This window comes from Astatotilapia calliptera, chromosome 8, assembly GCF_964374335.1.
Source record: "Astatotilapia calliptera chromosome 8, fAstCal68.1, whole genome shotgun sequence".
NCBI classification, from domain to species: Eukaryota; Metazoa; Chordata; class Actinopteri; order Cichliformes; family Cichlidae; genus Astatotilapia; species Astatotilapia calliptera.
Window position 1 is genome coordinate 520001 of NC_137429.1, and position 19486 is coordinate 539486.

Consider the following 19486-nt stretch of genomic DNA (forward strand, 5'->3'; position numbering starts at 1 on the left):
ACACTACTGCTAGTTCTGCTACTACTGATGATGATGACAATGATGACGATAATCGTAATACTTTATATGCTTTGGTAATACAGCCAATCGTACAGGAGAACATGCGAAGGAGACGCATTCCTCCACGGGAGGATGCAGTCTGTCATGTTTCTGCTGGAAGGGACAAACTGGGACTTGATATCCACTACATAAATGCCTTCAAAGGTAAGTTGGTCTTTAGTTTGGATTAGATTTGGAGTTTGTCACTTTGTCTTTTGTCACTCACTTGGTATGCCTCTGCAATTCAGGTCGGGGCATTTTCACGACTGTTCCATTCCAAAAAGGAGACTTTCTTTTGGAATACAGAGGTAAACTCATAACAAAAGAAGAATGTGAGCGGAGACACAGAGTTTATCATGACAGCCTGAAGGTGTTCATGTTTGAATTCAAGTTTGATGGAAAACTCTGGTGGTGCGTATTATATCAGTGTAGTTTGATTAAGATTAAATGACACATTGCTTTTGATTTATGAAAAAAAAAAGCTTCTTAACTAACTAGTTAAGCTAATACTTTTTTGCCTAACCCCACAGTGTGGATGCATCTCAAGAAGATGGGTCATTAGGCAGACTTGTCAACGACAACCACATCAGTCCAAGTGCTAAGATGAAAATATTAAATATCAATGGAAAGCCCCATCTATGCTTATTTGCAAGCAGAGACATAAGTCCAGGCGAAGAAATAGACTATAATTATGGTGACTCGGATTGGCTCTGGAGATGCAAGGTATTTCTACAATTGTACTTTTTGGAACTGATAAATTGCATACCCTAAGCCATTTTTACATTTGTACCTACTCAAATTGGCTTAACGTGACTTAGGGCATCTAGTTTTTCACTGAAATTGAGTATCACCTACTGTGCCTGGGGTAACTATAGCAATGCAGCCGAGCATCCAGTGATATAAATGCCACAGCAAGCATGGACGTCAAGGTGACAAAATGCCTGCTGCTCAGTCTATACTTTAGTGTTCAATTCAGGGATCACGCTGTTAATTTTGGTCGCTATTTCAAACATTTCAGAGTTTCAAAAATGATGGCTTGGATTTTCACGAAGGAGGCGCACTCATAACTTATCGAGTGACACCATTGACCAGCCACCTGGTGGCATTCAGTCTATGTCAAATTTTCTGATCACTTTGGATCACTTGGAACCTTGGTGCAGTAGTTACTGAAAAACTACATGGTACTATAACCTACTGGAAAAACAGGGGTAGGTACTAATGGAAAACAGGCAATTGTGATGGCTGCCACATCAAAGCCCTCTAAAAGCACTAAAAAAATATCAGCAGGTATGCAGAAATAAAAAATGGCTTTCGGTTTCTAAATTTTAACAGTGATTGATGTTTAATGTGATTCTACACAGCAAAATCTCCAGTGTTAAATTAACACTGGAGAGTGTCTATAAGGGTCCACACCTCTGAGTGTTAAATACAACACTGTTGAGTGTTAAATTAACACTTTTGACAGTGTTATATGTTTAAAAGTAACCTAGTCAGTTTTGAAGATTAACAAAGACTAACACTGAGCAGTGCTGATTTTCTAACACTGGAAAATAACTCAAAATGTTAGAAATATTCCAGTGTTAGAAAATCAGCACTGCTCAGTGTTAGTCTTTGTTAATCTTCAAAACTGACTAGGTTACTTTTAAACATATAACACTGTCAAAAGTGTTAATTCAACACTCAACAGTGTTGTGTGGACCCATATAGACACTCTCTAGTGTTAATTTAACACTGGAGATTTTGCTGTGTAGCCTCTTTAGTTAGATTCATTTTAAATTTTGTCCCTTGAAGATAAATGGGCCCTAGTGACAGTTCGTTGCTGCTACAGGTGATTGTTTTACTCCTTTAGCAATGGCTTAAAAAATAAAGAAATCACACTGACTATTTGTCTCTTAATCATAGGGCCTTAAATTCTCTATACATGACAGTGAATATTTTAAAGACAATAGCTTGAAACTTATCTTTCTCATACAGTTTATTTAATGTTTCAAAAGCCTCTTCAAAAATGCACTGTATATTCATTCTCTATCTGTTACACACGAAGACTGAGACCAGCCAGATTCAGAAGACTGTGAGCTGCCTAAAGCCGCAACCAAACAGCTTTCCAAACAATGATCTGGACCTGAAACATCCAGAGCCTGAAAGGGTAAATATAATCCAGTGTACCACTTAATGAACTAATAATTTAATCTATCATCATTCTTTATGGATGCCGTGTGTGTGTGTGTTTGGCAGTCACCTGGGTGTGATGTGATTTACATGGACCGTGGCTTGTAGGTCCTTTTCATTGTTTCAAAGTGCAAGTCTGGATAACATCTGAGTGTGTGTGTGTGTGTGTGTGTGTGTTAACCACCCAAATGTGACTTAGGAGGACCACACTGTTATTGGGGGACTTCGTCAAAGTTTGCTTCATGGTGACATCACTCTGGTTTTAGGAGGGGTCTTCTCGTATGTCTTGACAGTTTGACCTACAGCATGCAGAGCTGACTGCATGTGCTTTGTTTCTATGTTGAAATTTTTTGAAACTCAGGCTTGAACATTAAGATAGATAGTACTATACAACTTCTTAACTTGTTTTAGGCACTTTTTACTGCTGTAATGCATGGGCTCTCTCTGGCTGTGTACTCTGGCTTCTTCCCACAGTCCAAAGATGTAGCTTATGGGGTTAGGTTAACTGGTGATTCAAAACTGCCCTTTGGTGTGAATGCAAATGCTTGTCCTTCCATGTTAGACTGGCGATCTGTCCAGGTTGTACTGCCCTATGGTAGCTGGTATAGGCCCCAAAACTGCTACCCCACAATCCTGATAAGGATAAGTGGAAGAGGATGGATGATTGCAAAGGAATCAGTTGTTAACTATTGTAGCCAGTATTTTTTTCAGAAGAAAACATTTCTTGAGTGGAAAGCCCCCCCCCCCCCCCCCCCCCACACACACACACACACACATGCAAATTAAAGACAGAAGCACAGGACTGCCCAGTACAGTTGCAAGAAGAGCACTTGGTCTAATCTTTGTGCCATCTTTTCTTTGTTGCAGGATCTTGATGAAGAAATGCCTCAGCAAGGCTCAGAAGCCATGCATTCTTCTTCAGTGCAAGATTTTGAAGAGGTAACATTGACCTAGGACAGATTTTAATGAATGTTTCTCATGCACGATGTGTACCTTACGCTATTTGCCGATAGTGAAATGGTCTATTCATCCTCTTGAGTGATGCATTTTTAGTAACTGTCAGATTACTGTTCTTTTGTCTTCATTCTCTATCTGTTACACACGAAGACTGAGACCAGCCAGATTCAGAAGACTGTGAGCTGCCTAAAGCCGCAACCAAACAGCTTTCCAAACAATGATCTGGACCTGAAACATCCAGAGCCTGAAAGGGTAAATATAATCCAGTGTACCACTTAATGAACTAATAATTTAATCTATCATCATTCTTTATGGATGCCGTGTGTGTGTGTGTTTGGCAGTCACCTGGGTGTGATGTGATTTACATGGACCGTGGCTTGTAGGTCCTTTTCATTGTTTCAAAGTGCAAGTCTGGATAACATCTGAGTGTGTGTGTGTGTGTGTTAACCACCCAAATGTGACTTAGGAGGACCACACTGTTATTGGGGGACTCCGTCAAAGTTTGCTTCATGGTGATATCACTCTGGTTTTAGGAGGGGTCTTCTCGTATGTCTTGACAGTTTGACCTACAGCATGCAGAGCTGACTGCATGTGCTTTGTTTCTATGTTGAAATTCTTTGAAACTCAGGCTTGAACATTAAGATAGATAGTACTATACAACTTCTTAACTTGTTTTAGGCACTTTTTACTGCTGTAATGCATGGGCTCTCTCTGGCTGTGTACTCTGGCTTCTTCCCACAGTCCAAAGATGTAGCTTATGGGGTTAGGTTAACTGGTGATTCAAAACTGCCCTTTGGTGTGAATGCAAATGCTTGTCCTTCCATGTTAGACTGGCGATCTGTCCAGGTTGTACTGCCCTATGGTAGCTGGTATAGGCCCCAAAACTGCTACCCCACAATCCTGATAAGGATAAGTGGAAGAGGATGGATGATTGCAAAGGAATCAGTTGTTAACTATTGTAGCCAGTATTTTTTTCAGAAGAAAACATTTCTTGAGTGGAAAGCCCCCCCCCCCCCACACACACACACACACACATGCAAATTAAAGACAGAAGCACAGGACTGCCCAGTACAGTTGCAAGAAGAGCACTTGGTCTAATCTTTGTGCCATCTTTTCTTTGTTGCAGGATCTTGATGAAGAAATGCCTCAGCAAGGCTCAGAAGCCATGCATTCTTCTTCAGTGCAAGATTTTGAAGAGGTAACATTGACCTAGGACAGATTTTAATGAATGTTTCTCATGCACGATGTGTACCTTACGCTATTTGCCGATAGTGAAATGGTCTATTCATCCTCTTGAGTGATGCATTTTTAGTAACTGTCAGATTACTGTTCTTTTGTCTTCATTCTCTATCTGTTACACACGAAGACTGAGACCAGCCAGATTCAGAAGACTGTGAGCTGCCTAAAGCCACAACCAAACAGCTTTCCAAACAATGATCTGGACCTGAAACATCCAGAGCCTGAAAGGGTAAATATAATCCAGTGTACCACTTAATGAACTAATAATTTAATCTATCATCATTCTTTATGGATGCTGTGTGTGTGTGTGTTTGGCAGTCACCTGGGTGTGATGTGATTTACATGGACCGTGGCTTGTAGGTCCTTTTCATTGTTTCAAAGTGCAAGTCTGGATAACATCTGAGTGTGTGTGTGTGTGTGTTAACCACCCAAATGTGACTTAGGAGGACCACACTGTTATTGGGGGACTCCGTCAAAGTTTGCTTCATGGTGACATCACTCTGGTTTTAGGAGGGGTCTTCTCGTATGTCTTGACAGTTTGACCTACAGCATGCAGAGCTGACTGCATGTGCTTTGTTTCTATGTGGTTTGAAACTCAGGCTTGAACATTAAGATAGATAGTACTATACAACTTAACTTGTTTTAGGCACTTTTTACTGCTGGTAGTGCATGGGCTCTCTCGCTGTGTACTCTGGCTTCTTCCCACAGTCCAAAGATGTAGCTTATGGGGTTAGGTTAACTGGTGATTCAAAACTGCCCTTTGGTGTGAATGCAAATGCTTGTCCTTCCATGTTAGACTGGTGATCTGTCCAGGTTGTACTGCCCTATGGTAGCTGGTATAGGCCCCAAAACTGCTACCCCACAATCCTGATAAGGATAAGTGGAAGAGGATGGATGATTGCAAAGGAATCAGTTGTTAACTATTGTAGCCAGTATTTTTTTCAGAAGAAAACATTTCTTGAGTGGAAAGCCCCCCCCCCCCCCCCCCACACACACACACACACACACACACACACACACACACACACACATGCAAATTAAAGACAGAAGCACAGGACTGCCCAGTACAGTTGCAAGAAGAGCACTTGGTCTAATCTTTGTGCCATCTTTTCTTTGTTGCAGGATCTTGATGAAGAAATGCCTCAGCAAGGCTCAGAAGCCATGCATTCTTCTTCAGTGCAAGATTTTGAAGAGGTAACATTGACCTAGGACAGATTTTAATGAATGTTTCTCATGCACGATATGTACCTTACGCTATTTGCCGATAGTGAAATGGTCTATTCATCCTCTTGAGTGATGCATTTTTAGTAACTGTCAGATTACTGTTCTTTTGTCTTCATTCTCTATCTGTTACACACGAAGACTGAGACCAGCCAGATTCAGAAGACTGTGAGCTGCCTAAAGCCGCAACCAAACAGCTTTCCAAACAATGATCTGGACCTGAAACATCCAGAGCCTGAAAGGGTAAATATAATCCAGTGTACCACTTAATGAACTAATAATTTAATCTATCATCATTCTTTATGGATGCCGTGTGTGTGTGTGTTTGGCAGTCACCTGGGTGTGATGTGATTTACATGGACCGTGGCTTGTAGGTCCTTTTCATTGTTTCAAAGTGCAAGTCTGGATAACATCTGAGTGTGTGTGTGTGTGTGTGTGTGTTAACCACCCAAATGTGACTTAGGAGGACCACACTGTTATTGGGGGACTCCGTCAAAGTTTGCTTCATGGTGACATCACTCTGGTTTTAGCAGGGGTCTTCTCGTATGTCTTGACAGTTTGACCTACAGCATGCAGAGCTGACTGCATGTGCTTTGTTTCTATGTTGAAATTTTTTGAAACTCAGGCTTGAACATTAAGATAGATAGTACTATACAACTTCTTAACTTGTTTTAGGCACTTTTTACTGCTGTAATGCATGGGCTCTCTCTGGCTGTGTACTCTGGCTTCTTCCCACAGTCCAAAGATGTAGCTTATGGGGTTAGGTTAACTGGTGATTCAAAACTGCCCTTTGGTGTGAATGCAAATGCTTGTCCTTCCATGTTAGACTGGCGATCTGTCCAGGTTGTACTGCCCTATGGTAGCTGGTATAGGCCCCAAAACTGCTACCCCACAATCCTGATAAGGATAAGTGGAAGAGGATGGATGATTGCAAAGGAATCAGTTGTTAACTATTGTAGCCAGTATTTTTTTCAGAAGAAAACATTTCTTGAGTGGAAAGCCCCCCCCCCCCCCCCCCCCACACACACACACACACACACATGCAAATTAAAGACAGAAGCACAGGACTGCCCAGTACAGTTGCAAGAAGAGCACTTGGTCTAATCTTTGTGCCATCTTTTCTTTGTTGCAGGATCTTGATGAAGAAATGCCTCAGCAAGGCTCAGAAGCCATGCATTCTTCTTCAGTGCAAGATTTTGAAGAGGTAACATTGACCTAGGACAGATTTTAATGAATGTTTCTCATGCACGATGTGTACCTTACGCTATTTGCCGATAGTGAAATGGTCTATTCATCCTCTTGAGTGATGCATTTTTAGTAACTGTCAGATTACTGTTCTTTTGTCTTCATTCTCTATCTGTTACACACGAAGACTGAGACCAGCCAGATTCAGAAGACTGTGAGCTGCCTAAAGCCACAACCAAACAGCTTTCCAAACAATGATCTGGACCTGAAACATCCAGAGCCTGAAAGGGTAAATATAATCCAGTGTACCACTTAATGAACTAATAATTTAATCTATCATCATTCTTTATGGATGCTGTGTGTGTGTGTGTTTGGCAGTCACCTGGGTGTGATGTGATTTACATGGACCGTGGCTTGTAGGTCCTTTTCATTGTTTCAAAGTGCAAGTCTGGATAACATCTGAGTGTGTGTGTGTGTGTGTGTGTGTTAACCACCCAAATGTGACTTAGGAGGACCACACTGTTATTGGGGGACTCCGTCAAAGTTTGCTTCATGGTGACATCACTCTGGTTTTAGGAGGGGTCTTCTCGTATGTCTTGACAGTTTGACCTACAGCATGCAGAGCTGACTGCATGTGCTTTGTTTCTATGTTGAAATTTTTTGAAACTCAGGCTTGAACATTAAGATAGATAGTACTATACAACTTCTTAACTTGTTTTAGGCACTTTTTACTGCTGTAATGCATGGGCTCTCTCTGGCTGTGTACTCTGGCTTCTTCCCACAGTCCAAAGATGTAGCTTATGGGGTTAGGTTAACTGGTGATTCAAAACTGCCCTTTGGTGTGAATGCAAATGCTTGTCCTTCCATGTTAGACTGGCGATCTGTCCAGGTTGTACTGCCCTATGGTAGCTGGTATAGGCCCCAAAACTGCTACCCCACAATCCTGATAAGGATAAGTGGAAGAGGATGGATGATTGCAAAGGAATCAGTTGTTAATTATTGTAGCCAGTATTTTTTTCAGAAGAAAACATTTCTTGAGTGGAAAGCCCCCCCCCCCCCACACACACACACACACACATGCAAATTAAAGACAGAAGCACAGGACTGCCCAGTACAGTTGCAAGAAGAGCACTTGGTCTAATCTTTGTGCCATCTTTTCTTTGTTGCAGGATCTTGATGAAGAAATGCCTCAGCAAGGCTCAGAAGCCATGCATTCTTCTTCAGTGCAAGATTTTGAAGAGGTAACATTGACCTAGGACAGATTTTAATGAATGTTTCTCATGCACGATGTGTACCTTACGCTATTTGCCGATAGTGAAATGGTCTATTCATCCTCTTGAGTGATGCATTTTTAGTAACTGTCAGATTACTGTTCTTTTGTCTTCATTCTCTATCTGTTACACACGAAGACTGAGACCAGCCAGATTCAGAAGACTGTGAGCTGCCTAAAGCCGCAACCAAACAGCTTTCCAAACAATGATCTGGACCTGAAACATCCAGAGCCTGAAAGGGTAAATATAATCCAGTGTACCACTTAATGAACTAATAATTTAATCTATCATCATTCTTTATGGATGCTGTGTGTGTGTGTGTTTGGCAGTCACCTGGGTGTGATGTGATTTACATGGACCGTGGCTTGTAGGTCCTTTTCATTGTTTCAAAGTGCAAGTCTGGATAACATCTGAGTGTGTGTGTGTGTGTGTGTGTGTTAACCACCCAAATGTGACTTAGGAGGACCACACTGTTATTGGGAGACTCTGTCAAAGTTTGCTTCATGGTGACATCACTCTGGTTTTAGGAGGGGTCTTCTCGTATTTCTTGACAGTTTGACCTACAGCATGCAGAACTGACTACATGTGCTTTGTTTCTATGTGGTTTGAAACTCAGGCTTGAACATTAAGATAGATAGTACTATACAACTTAACTTGTTTTAGGCACTTTTTACTGCTGTAATGCATGGGCTCTCTCTGGCTGTGTACTCTGGCTTCTTCCCACAGTCCAAAGATGTAGCTTATGGGGTTAGGTTAACTGGTGATTCAAAACTGCCCTTTGGTGTGAATGCAAATGCTTGTCCTTCCATGTTAGACTGGCGATCTGTCCAGGTTGTACTGCCCTATGGTAGCTGGTATAGGCCCCAAAACTGCTACCCCACAATCCTGATAAGGATAAGTGGAAGAGGATGGATGATTGCAAAGGAATCAGTTGTTAATTATTGTAGCCAGTATTTTTTTCAGAAGAAAACATTTCTTGAGTTGAAAGCCCCCCCCCCCCCCCCCCCCCCCCACACACACACACACACACACACACACATGCAAATTAAAGACAGAAGCACAGGACTGCCCAGTACAGTTGCAAGAAGAGCACTTGGTCTAATCTTTGTGCCATCTTTTCTTTGTTGCAGGATCTTGATGAAGAAATGCCTCAGCAAGGCTCAGAAGCCATGCATTCTTCTTCAGTGCAAGATTTTGAAGAGGTAACATTGACCTAGGACAGATTTTAATGAATGTTTCTCATGCACGATGTGTACCTTACGCTATTTGCCGATAGTGAAATGGTCTATTCATCCTCTTGAGTGATGCATTTTTAGTAACTGTCAGATTACTGTTCTTTTGTCTTCATTCTCTATCTGTTACACACGAAGACTGAGACCAGCCAGATTCAGAAGACTGTGAGCTGCCTAAAGCCGCAACCAAACAGCTTTCCAAACAATGATCTGGACCTGAAACATCCAGAGCCTGAAAGGGTAAATATAATCCAGTGTACCACTTAATGAACTAATAATTTAATCTATCATCATTCTTTATGGATGCTGTGTGTGTGTGTGTTTGGCAGTCACCTGGGTGTGATGTGATTTACATGGACCGTGGCTTGTAGGTCCTTTTCATTGTTTCAAAGTGCAAGTCTGGATAACATCTGAGTGTGTGTGTGTGTGTTAACCACCCAAATGTGACTTAGGAGGACCACACTGTTATTGGGGGACTCCGTCAAAGTTTGCTTCATGGTGACATCACTCTGGTTTTAGGAGGGGTCTTCTCGTATGTCTTGACAGTTTGACCTACAGCATGCAGAGCTGACTGCATGTGCTTTGTTTCTATGTTGAAATTTTTTGAAACTCAGGCTTGAACATTAAGATAGATAGTACTATACAACTTCTTAACTTGTTTTAGGCACTTTTTACTGCTGTAATGCATGGGCTCTCTCTGGCTGTGTACTCTGGCTTCTTCCCACAGTCCAAAGATGTAGCTTATGGGGTTAGGTTAACTGGTGATTCAAAACTGCCCTTTGGTGTGAATGCAAATGCTTGTCCTTCCATGTTAGACTGGCGATCTGTCCAGGTTGTACTGCCCTATGGTAGCTGGTATAGGCCCCAAAACTGCTACCCCACAATCCTGATAAGGATAAGTGGAAGAGGATGGATGATTGCAAAGGAATCAGTTGTTAATTATTGTAGCCAGTATTTTTTTCAGAAGAAAACATTTCTTGAGTGGAAAGCCCCCCCCACACACACACACACACACATGCAAATTAAAGACAGAAGCACAGGACTGCCCAGTACAGTTGCAAGAAGAGCACTTGGTCTAATCTTTGTGCCATCTTTTCTTTGTTGCAGGATCTTGATGAAGAAATGCCTCAGCAAGGCTCAGAAGCCATGCATTCTTCTTCAGTGCAAGATTTTGAAGAGGTAACATTGACCTAGGACAGATTTTAATGAATGTTTCTCATGCACGATGTGTACCTTACGCTATTTGCCGATAGTGAAATGGTCTATTCATCCTCTTGAGTGATGCATTTTTAGTAACTGTCAGATTACTGTTCTTTTGTCTTCATTCTCTATCTGTTACACACGAAGACTGAGACCAGCCAGATTCAGAAGACTGTGAGCTGCCTAAAGCCACAACCAAACAGCTTTCCAAACAATGATCTGGACCTGAAACATCCAGAGCCTGAAAGGGTAAATATAATCCAGTGTACCACTTAATGAACTAATAATTTAATCTATCATCATTCTTTATGGATGCTGTGTGTGTGTGTGTTTGGCAGTCACCTGGGTGTGATGTGATTTACATGGACCGTGGCTTGTAGGTCCTTTTCATTGTTTCAAAGTGCAAGTCTGGATAACATCTGAGTGTGTGTGTGTGTGTGTGTGTGTGTTAACCACCCAAATGTGACTTAGGAGGACCACACTGTTATTGGGGGACTCCGTCAAAGTTTGCTTCATGGTGACATCACTCTGGTTTTAGGAGGGGTCTTCTCGTATGTCTTGACAGTTTGACCTACAGCATGCAGAGCTGACTGCATGTGCTTTGTTTCTATGTTGAAATTTTTTGAAACTCAGGCTTGAACATTAAGATAGATAGTACTATACAACTTCTTAACTTGTTTTAGGCACTTTTTACTGCTGTAATGCATGGGCTCTCTCTGGCTGTGTACTCTGGCTTCTTCCCACAGTCCAAAGATGTAGCTTATGGGGTTAGGTTAACTGGTGATTCAAAACTGCCCTTTGGTGTGAATGCAAATGCTTGTCCTTCCATGTTAGACTGGCGATCTGTCCAGGTTGTACTGCCCTATGGTAGCTGGTATAGGCCCCAAAACTGCTACCCCACAATCCTGATAAGGATAAGTGGAAGAGGATGGATGATTGCAAAGGAATCAGTTGTTAATTATTGTAGCCAGTATTTTTTTCAGAAGAAAACATTTCTTGAGTGGAAAGCCCCCCCCCCCCCCCCCCCCACACACACACACACACACACACACATGCAAATTAAAGACAGAAGCACAGGACTGCCCAGTACAGTTGCAAGAAGAGCACTTGGTCTAATCTTTGTGCCATCTTTTCTTTGTTGCAGGATCTTGATGAAGAAATGCCTCAGCAAGGCTCAGAAGCCATGCATTCTTCTTCAGTGCAAGATTTTGAAGAGGTAACATTGACCTAGGACAGATTTTAATGAATGTTTCTCATGCACGATGTGTACCTTACGCTATTTGCCGATAGTGAAATGGTCTATTCATCCTCTTGAGTGATGCATTTTTAGTAACTGTCAGATTACTGTTCTTTTGTCTTCATTCTCTATCTGTTACACACGAAGACTGAGACCAGCCAGATTCAGAAGACTGTGAGCTGCCTAAAGCCGCAACCAAACAGCTTTCCAAACAATGATCTGGACCTGAAACATCCAGAGCCTGAAAGGGTAAATATAATCCAGTGTACCACTTAATGAACTAATAATTTAATCTATCATCATTCTTTATGGATGCTGTGTGTGTGTGTGTGTTTGGCAGTCACCTGGGTGTGATGTGATTTACATGGACTGTGGCTTGTAGGTCCTTTTCATTGTTTCAAAGTGCAAGTCTGGATAACATCTGAGTGTGTGTGTGTGTGTGTGTGTGTTAACCACCCAAATGTGACTTAGGAGGACCACACTGTTATTGGGAGACTCTGTCAAAGTTTGCTTCATGGTGACATCACTCTGGTTTTAGGAGGGGTCTTCTCGTATTTCTTGACAGTTTGACCTACAGCATGCAGAACTGACTACATGTGCTTTGTTTCTATGTGGTTTGAAACTCAGGCTTGAACATTAAGATAGATAGTACTATACAACTTAACTTGTTTTAGGCACTTTTTACTGCTGGTAGTGCATGGGCTCTCTCGCTGTGTACTCTGGCTTCTTCCCACAGTCCAAAGATGTAGCTTATGGGGTTAGGTTAACTGGTGATTCAAAACTGCCCTTTGGTGTGAATGCAAATGCTTGTCCTTCCATGTTAGACTGGTGATCTGTCCAGGTTGTACTGCCCTATGGTAGCTGGTATAGGCCCCAAAACTGCTACCCCACAATCCTGATAAGGATAAGTGGAAGAGGATGGATGATTGCAAAGGAATCAGTTGTTAATTATTGTAGCCAGTATTTTTTTCAGAAGAAAACATTTCTTGAGTGGAAAGCCCCCCCCCCCCCCCCCCCCCACACACACACACACACACACATGCAAATTAAAGACAGAAGCACAGGACTGCCCAGTACAGTTGCAAGAAGAGCACTTGGTCTAATCTTTGTGCCATCTTTTCTTTGTTGCAGGATCTTGATGAAGAAATGCCTCAGCAAGGCTCAGAAGCCATGCATTCTTCTTCAGTGCAAGATTTTGAAGAGGTAACATTGACCTAGGACAGATTTTAATGAATGTTTCTCATGCACGATGTGTACCTTACGCTATTTGCCAATAGTGAAATGGTCTATTCATCCTCTTGAGTGATGCATTTTTAGTAACTGTCAGATTACTGTTCTTTTGTCTTCATTCTCTATCTGTTACACACGAAGACTGAGACCAGCCAGATTCAGAAGACTGTGAGCTGCCTAAAGCCGCAACCAAACAGCTTTCCAAACAATGATCTGGACCTGAAACATCCAGAGCCTGAAAGGGTAAATATAATCCAGTGTACCACTTAATGAACTAATAATTTAATCTATCATCATTCTTTATGGATGCTGTGTGTGTGTGTGTTTGGCAGTCACCTGGGTGTGATGTGATTTACATGGACGAAGTTTATTAGTTGATATCTGCAACTGAATTGAAAACACACCTTTCCAACTGTCCAAAACAAATAAATGTTGCAATATTTTGCTAACAGTGTCACAATCATCGTCTGGTGTGCACAACAATATCATCTTTGGACAAGTGCATTCAGTGTGTGGGACCGGTTTCCTCCCTCAAGTGGCTTGGCTTTAAGTGCAAAGGTGAGACATTTAGTGAATAGGTACAGTGTATAGTAAAAAGCATTAATAGAGTTCAACAAGTTAAGACGTGCTGAAATGAACACTGCTCCCTTTTTAATTAATGGGTGGTCACTTCTAATTAAAGAAATGCAGTATTACCTCATTGGTGCAGGACCTTGTAAAAATGGTATACTTGGGATTGTCCTCAATTCCCCATTCCATAACATAAACTGCTCAAAATAATAAAGGGAACACTTAAACAATGCGATGTTACTCCAAGTCAGTCACACTTCTGTGAAATCAAACTGTTCACTTAGGAAGTAACACTGACAACCAGTTTCACATGCTGTTTTGCAAATAGAGTAGACAACAAGTGGAAATTATAGTCAATTCACCATAATAAAGGACTGGTTCTGCAGGTGGTGACCACAGACCACTTCTCAGCACCTATGCTTTCTGGCTGATGTTATGGTCACTTTTGAATGCTGGCGGTGATTTCATTTTAGTGGTAGCATGAGACAGTCTACAACCCACACAAGGGGCTCAGGTAGTGCAGCTCATCTAGCGTAGCACATCAATGTGAGCTGTGGCAAGAAGGTTTGCTGTGTCTGTTAGTGTAGTGTCCAGAGCATGGAGGTGCTACCTGGATGTGGAGTAGGCCATAGGAGGGCAACAACCCAGCAGCAGGACCGCTACCTCCACCTTTGTGCAAGGAGGAACAAGAGGAGCCCTGCAAAATGACCTCAAACAGGCCACAAATGTGCATCTGTCTGCTCAAATGGTCAGAAACTGACTTCATGAGGGTGACTTGAGGGTCCAGCATCCACAGGTGGGGATTGAGCTTACAGTCCAACACCATGCAGGATGTTTGGCATTTGCCAGAAAACACAAAGTTTGGCAACTTCAGCACGGGCACCCTATGCTCCTCACAGCTGAAAGGAGGTTCAAACTGAGCACGTGACAGTCTGGAGATGCCGTGGGGAATGTTCTGCTGCCTGCAACATCCTCCAGCATGATCATATTGGCAGTGGGTCAGTAATGGTGAGGGGTGGCATTTCTGTGCCTGCCAGAGAGCCTGACTGTCATTGGGTAACAAGATGAGGTCCTCGGACCCTTTGTGAGACCACATGCTGGTGCATTTGGCCCTGGGGTCCACCTAATGCGAGACGACACTGGGCCTCATGTGGCTGGAGTATGTCAGCAGTTCCTCCATGACAAAGGCATTGATGCTATGGACTGGCCCGCCTGTTCCCCAGACCTGAATCCAATTGAGCACATCTGGGACATCATGTCTCACTCCATCCACCACAAACTGTCCAGGGGTTGGCAGATGCTTTAGTCCAGGTCTTGGAGGAGATCCTTCAGGAGACCATCCGCCACCTCATCCCGAGCATGCCCAGGCATTGTAGGGAAGTCGTACAGGCATCTGGAGGCCACACACATTCAACTACACACTTTCATGCCACTCAACTACCTAAAGAACAAAGTATTTAATAAGAATAATTCCTTCATTCACATCTGGGATGTCCTTTTTTGGGGGGGGGAGGGGGATTAGCAGTGTATGTGTAGTCATTAAAATATCCTTAATGTGAACAGTTTTGTTTTTTTTTGTTTTTTCAGCATTTGACATTACTGCAATGCTTTGACAAAAAACTACTTCACTTAAATAGAACTGCAAAGCTAAATTAAGTCTATCAAAATGTGTTTCAGTTTGTTTAGGGGTCTGGCACAAATCTTGCCTTGCAAAATTGGCAAATCAGAATTGCCACCAGTCAACACAGGTGTGTATCCCATTCATATTTGGCTTGACTTTTTTTCAGTTTATTTTTTACCTGTCTAAAGTATTGATCAATTAAAAAAACTTTTGTTCTTACATTCCAGAAAGAAGAAATTTCTGAATATTCAGGGGAGGATGGATTGCCACATTCAGTTCTGGATCAAATATCAAGCGATGATGATGGCAACCACAGCATATCAGAAGAAGAATATGTGCCAGATTCAGAGTCATATGATGAAGATTCAGATGAAGACATCTCATTATTGCCAAGCACATCAAAAGGTCTGCTATGCCAAGATGACATCTCCAAAGCGCATGAACAATCAGATTCAACGAATTTAATCCACAACTTGACAAAGGACAAGCCACAAGATAAAAGTGAGCTTTGCGAAACTGAATCAGAAAAAATGACTTTAAGTAAAAGAAATTACTGCTATTTTTGTGGCAAACCACAAGCTAAAATTTCCCGCCACCTGAAAACGCACAAAACGGCTCCTGATGTTGTGCATGCATTTTCCCTGCCTAGAGACTCAAACGAGCGTAAAAGTCTGTTAGAGAAATTGAGAAATAAGGGAAATTTTAAGCATAATGCTGCAGTTTTGCATGGTGGAGTGGGACCACTGAAAGTGAAGAGAAGACCCAAGATTAAAGCAGTAGAGGGAAAGTTTGCTCATTGCTTTTATTGTCAAGGGATGTATGTTCGCAAGGATCTTTGGAGACATGTCCGCAGATGTCCTAACAAACCAAAAGATGACACGGATAAAGAACCTGGAAGAACCAAAGTACTCGGCCTGGCTTTAACTCTGGAGTCTCAGTGTTATCCGCAGGTGTCAAGTGGAGTCTGGAAGGTTCTTGCTGTTATGAAACAAGATGAGATTGCCTCAGCTGTGCGAAATGACTTTACTGTTATTCAGTTTGCCCAGTCCCTCTACAATAAACATGGACAAGACCCTACAAAGTATGATTATATACGACAGAAGCTTCGTGAAGCGGGACGTTTGTTGTTGTGTCTGCGCACAGAATTCTCAGTGCATAACATGGAAGAAGCTATTAAGCCTGCTAATTTCCAGAGAGTTGTGCAAGCAGTAAAGAAAGTTTCAGGTTTTGATGAAGAGACACTGTCATACAAAACTCCAAGCCTTGCGCTGAAACTGGGACATACACTGCATAAAATGTCTGACATTATCCATTGTCGTGCCCTCATGACAGAGGATGAAGCCCTAATCAAGTCCACTGATGCGTTCAAGAAGTTGTATGTCTCCAAATGGTCTGAGATGGTGTCTCACCGTGCCTTGAACACATTGAGTGAGGCAAAGTTTAACAAGCCATCAACATTGCCCTTTACAGAAGATGTTCGGATTCTCCATCACTACCTTCAAAAATCTGCAGAAAGTGCCTTTTGCAGCTTGGAGAACGAAGCCACAGCTCAGAATTATGCCCAACTTGCACAAGTTACACTCTCACAAATCATTGTGTTCAACCGAAGACGTTCTGGAGAGGTTTCAAAGATGCGCCTCAAAAGTTTTCTTGAAAGAGACAAAACAGCACTCCACACAGATGTTGCCATGGGGCTCTCAGAAATGGAACAGAGACTCTGTAACTATTTCTGTAGAATAGAAATAATGGGAAAAAGGGACAGAAATGTTCCAGTTCTGCTAACACCAAGCATGCTGGATGCTCTGTCACTACTGGTTAGTAGGAGGCCTGACTGTGGTATTTGTGCCACTAATATCTACCTCTTTGCAAGACCCCGATCAATGAGTCATTACAGAGGAATGGACTCCTTGCGTGTTCATGCACACCAGTGTGGAGCAAAGCAGCCTGAGTATCTAAGATCGACACAGCTCAGAAAACATGTTGCCACACTCTCACAAGTCCTTAATTTGAAAAACAACGAACTTGATCAGGTTGCAGATTTCCTGGGTCATGATATCCGCGTTCACCGCGAATTCTACAGATTACCAGTTCCCACAACACAGCTGGCCAAGATTTCCAAACTGCTTTTAACACTGGAAAAAGGACAACTTTCCCAGATCCAGGGGAAATCACTGGATGAGATCAAAATAGAAGGTTTGTATTGAAAGGAGCAAATATTAGGGCAGTAGTTGAATATTATGCTTTATCAACCGAATTAAAACCTAAAAGCACAGACCATTCTGTTAAATGTCCATGATTTAAGGTTCTTGAAGTCTATTGTTTCATCACTTTGCAACATTTGGCAAACTGCAGAGTGGTGGCCTTAAATAGTAAAACTATGTACTATAATTTCCAGTATTTGTTCTGTATTTTGTCATATCTCGTTGTTAATGTGAGGTTTTTGGGGGGTTTGTGTTTGGTTTTTTGGGGGGGTTTTCCCACAATTTCTCAGATGAAATTCCATTAAGTGATGCTGAAACAAAGGACAGTGAGAGTGAATCAGATGATGATGACACAGCACTCACAATGTTGGCGTGTGGCACCAGTGAGCCTGTACATGCAGTAGCTGATTCCACAAACACAGCGCAGCTCCAAGACACTGTAGATTGTGGTAAGTTACCACTAGCTTGGTTTCTGTGGATAAAATGTTTGTTACAAATATTAAAACTTAATCAAATTGTGTAATCAGCAGATGAAGGACCACTCACAATGCCTGCAGCAAGTGAGACTGCTGCTCCCTCTGAAGGTAAGGGGTGCAGTTGGTTCTCTAAGCTTATTATTGTTTCATCACTTTGCAACATATGGCAAACTGCAGAGTGGTGGCAAAAAGTCACTTGGATGAGTGACAAAATGTTTCTCCCACTGAAAACGCTACGTCCAGATTAACAGAATCAACGTTTTGGGATTTACTTACCTGGATGATTGAGCATGCATCAAGAGACTTTTATTCAACTTTTTATTCAGTCTTTTATTCACAGCGGAACACTAAATGTCTCATTTTAGAAATTTGATAAATTTTCAAAGAGAATTTTAGCTCGTTTTGATATTGATGGTAGCAACACATTTCAGAAGTTAGTACAGGGTAGCATCCATTCTTTTAACCACCAAATGTTTTTTGTTTTTTTTGTTTGGTTTTTTGTTTGTTTTAACTACTACTACTTTATATATCTTCCAGAGAAAAATGCTGCTCAATCCCACAATTCCCGAAGAGCTCCCAAAAACATGTGGTCCAAGGCTGAGGTTGCTGCAGTGATGAGGCATTTTAAAGACCACATAAACGAAGGGAAACTAGCCACCAAAAATGAATGCAGTCATTGCAAATTGGTAGAAGATCCGGTGTTGGCAGGAAGAACAGTTCAAAACATAAGAGATTTTGTAAGAAACAGAGGATTAACTGCAAAAAGGCAGAAAAAAATGAACTAAAATAACTGTTTAGAGAGCTGTGGTTTTACATCTTGGTCAGATTGCCAATTGTTGTTAACACTGATGTTCTGTTTAAAGAAAAAAAAGTTCTTGTTAAATACAGAAGTAGTTTGTATTTCATAATTTTTACATTTAATTTATTTAGGGTTTTTTTTGACGGGTTATATTTAAAATAAAAAATTATAAATGCATATTTTCTCCCCTTAATATTTACCTTTAAACTATTAAAATTCATTTTAAATGTTTTTAATTTTTCTGTTTTCTATATTTTTATATTTCTGTGGGAAGCGTGGGCATTTTTGTCCATAGATTTCTTTTTTTATTTATGGTTAAAATTAATGTTCAGATCCAAGAACACTAATAAAATGATGTTCCAGTAATCCTGTGTCCTGTCAGATGTGTATTCATGGTAATGATGAGCTATTTACATATTACATCATTGTCCCTTTAAAGACCCAATATTGTTTTTTTTGGACCTCATAAAACACATTGTTGTCAAGTGGACAATGTCTCCAGAAAACACAATAGAGTCTGGTTGGTGTGTATCAGTGTATCTAGACTTCTATAGGGAGTGTATGAGGTCTGAAGTGACCCAAATTTTTTTCAGATTTTTTCGAACACTTTAACCTCGCTCCCTTGGCTCTAAGTCCTTTCAAAAGGGTAGTCCACTTAAACCACCACCGGGCGGATTGACGTAGTATAGTCCCGCCATACCACATAGACCCGTATGTGTGTGTGTGTGTGTGTGTGTGTGTGTGTGTACGTCTGTGTGTCTGTGTGTCTGTGTGTGTGTGTGTGTACGTCTGTGTGTGTGTGTGTACGTCTGTGTGTGTCTGTGTGTGGCGCTGGCAGG

At 41.6% G+C, this 19486-nt stretch overlaps 2 protein-coding genes and 1 long non-coding RNA gene across 4 annotated transcripts in view; all 3 read left to right on the plus strand.

Moving 5' to 3' along the window:
* LOC113012616 (histone-lysine N-methyltransferase set-1-like) overlaps positions 1-1444 on the plus strand; it is a 2567-nt gene extending 1123 nt beyond the window's left edge. The window contains exons 2-5 of the mRNA XM_080305258.1: positions 84-204; positions 288-450; positions 570-762; positions 1058-1444. Coding sequence (XP_080161384.1) covers positions 84-204; positions 288-450; positions 570-762; positions 1058-1168 — 588 coding nt within the window. The 3' untranslated portion in view covers positions 1169-1444. The remainder of the gene's footprint in view (positions 1-83; positions 205-287; positions 451-569; positions 763-1057) is intronic.
* rab40b (RAB40B, member RAS oncogene family) overlaps positions 1-19486 on the plus strand; it is a 34386-nt gene that overhangs the window by 3603 nt on the left and 11297 nt on the right. The window lies entirely within an intron of this gene.
* Positions 13120-19013, plus strand: LOC113009089 (uncharacterized). Of its 2 annotated transcripts, XR_013911128.1 has the most exons (6): positions 13120-13223; positions 13433-13538; positions 15228-15298; positions 15399-17821; positions 17900-17956; positions 18386-19013. It is a non-coding gene; the product is annotated as an uncharacterized LOC113009089 (long non-coding RNA). The 2 variants fall into 2 exon arrangements; XR_013911127.1 differs by lacking the exons at positions 13120-13223; positions 13433-13538 and having other exon boundaries at positions 14406-17821.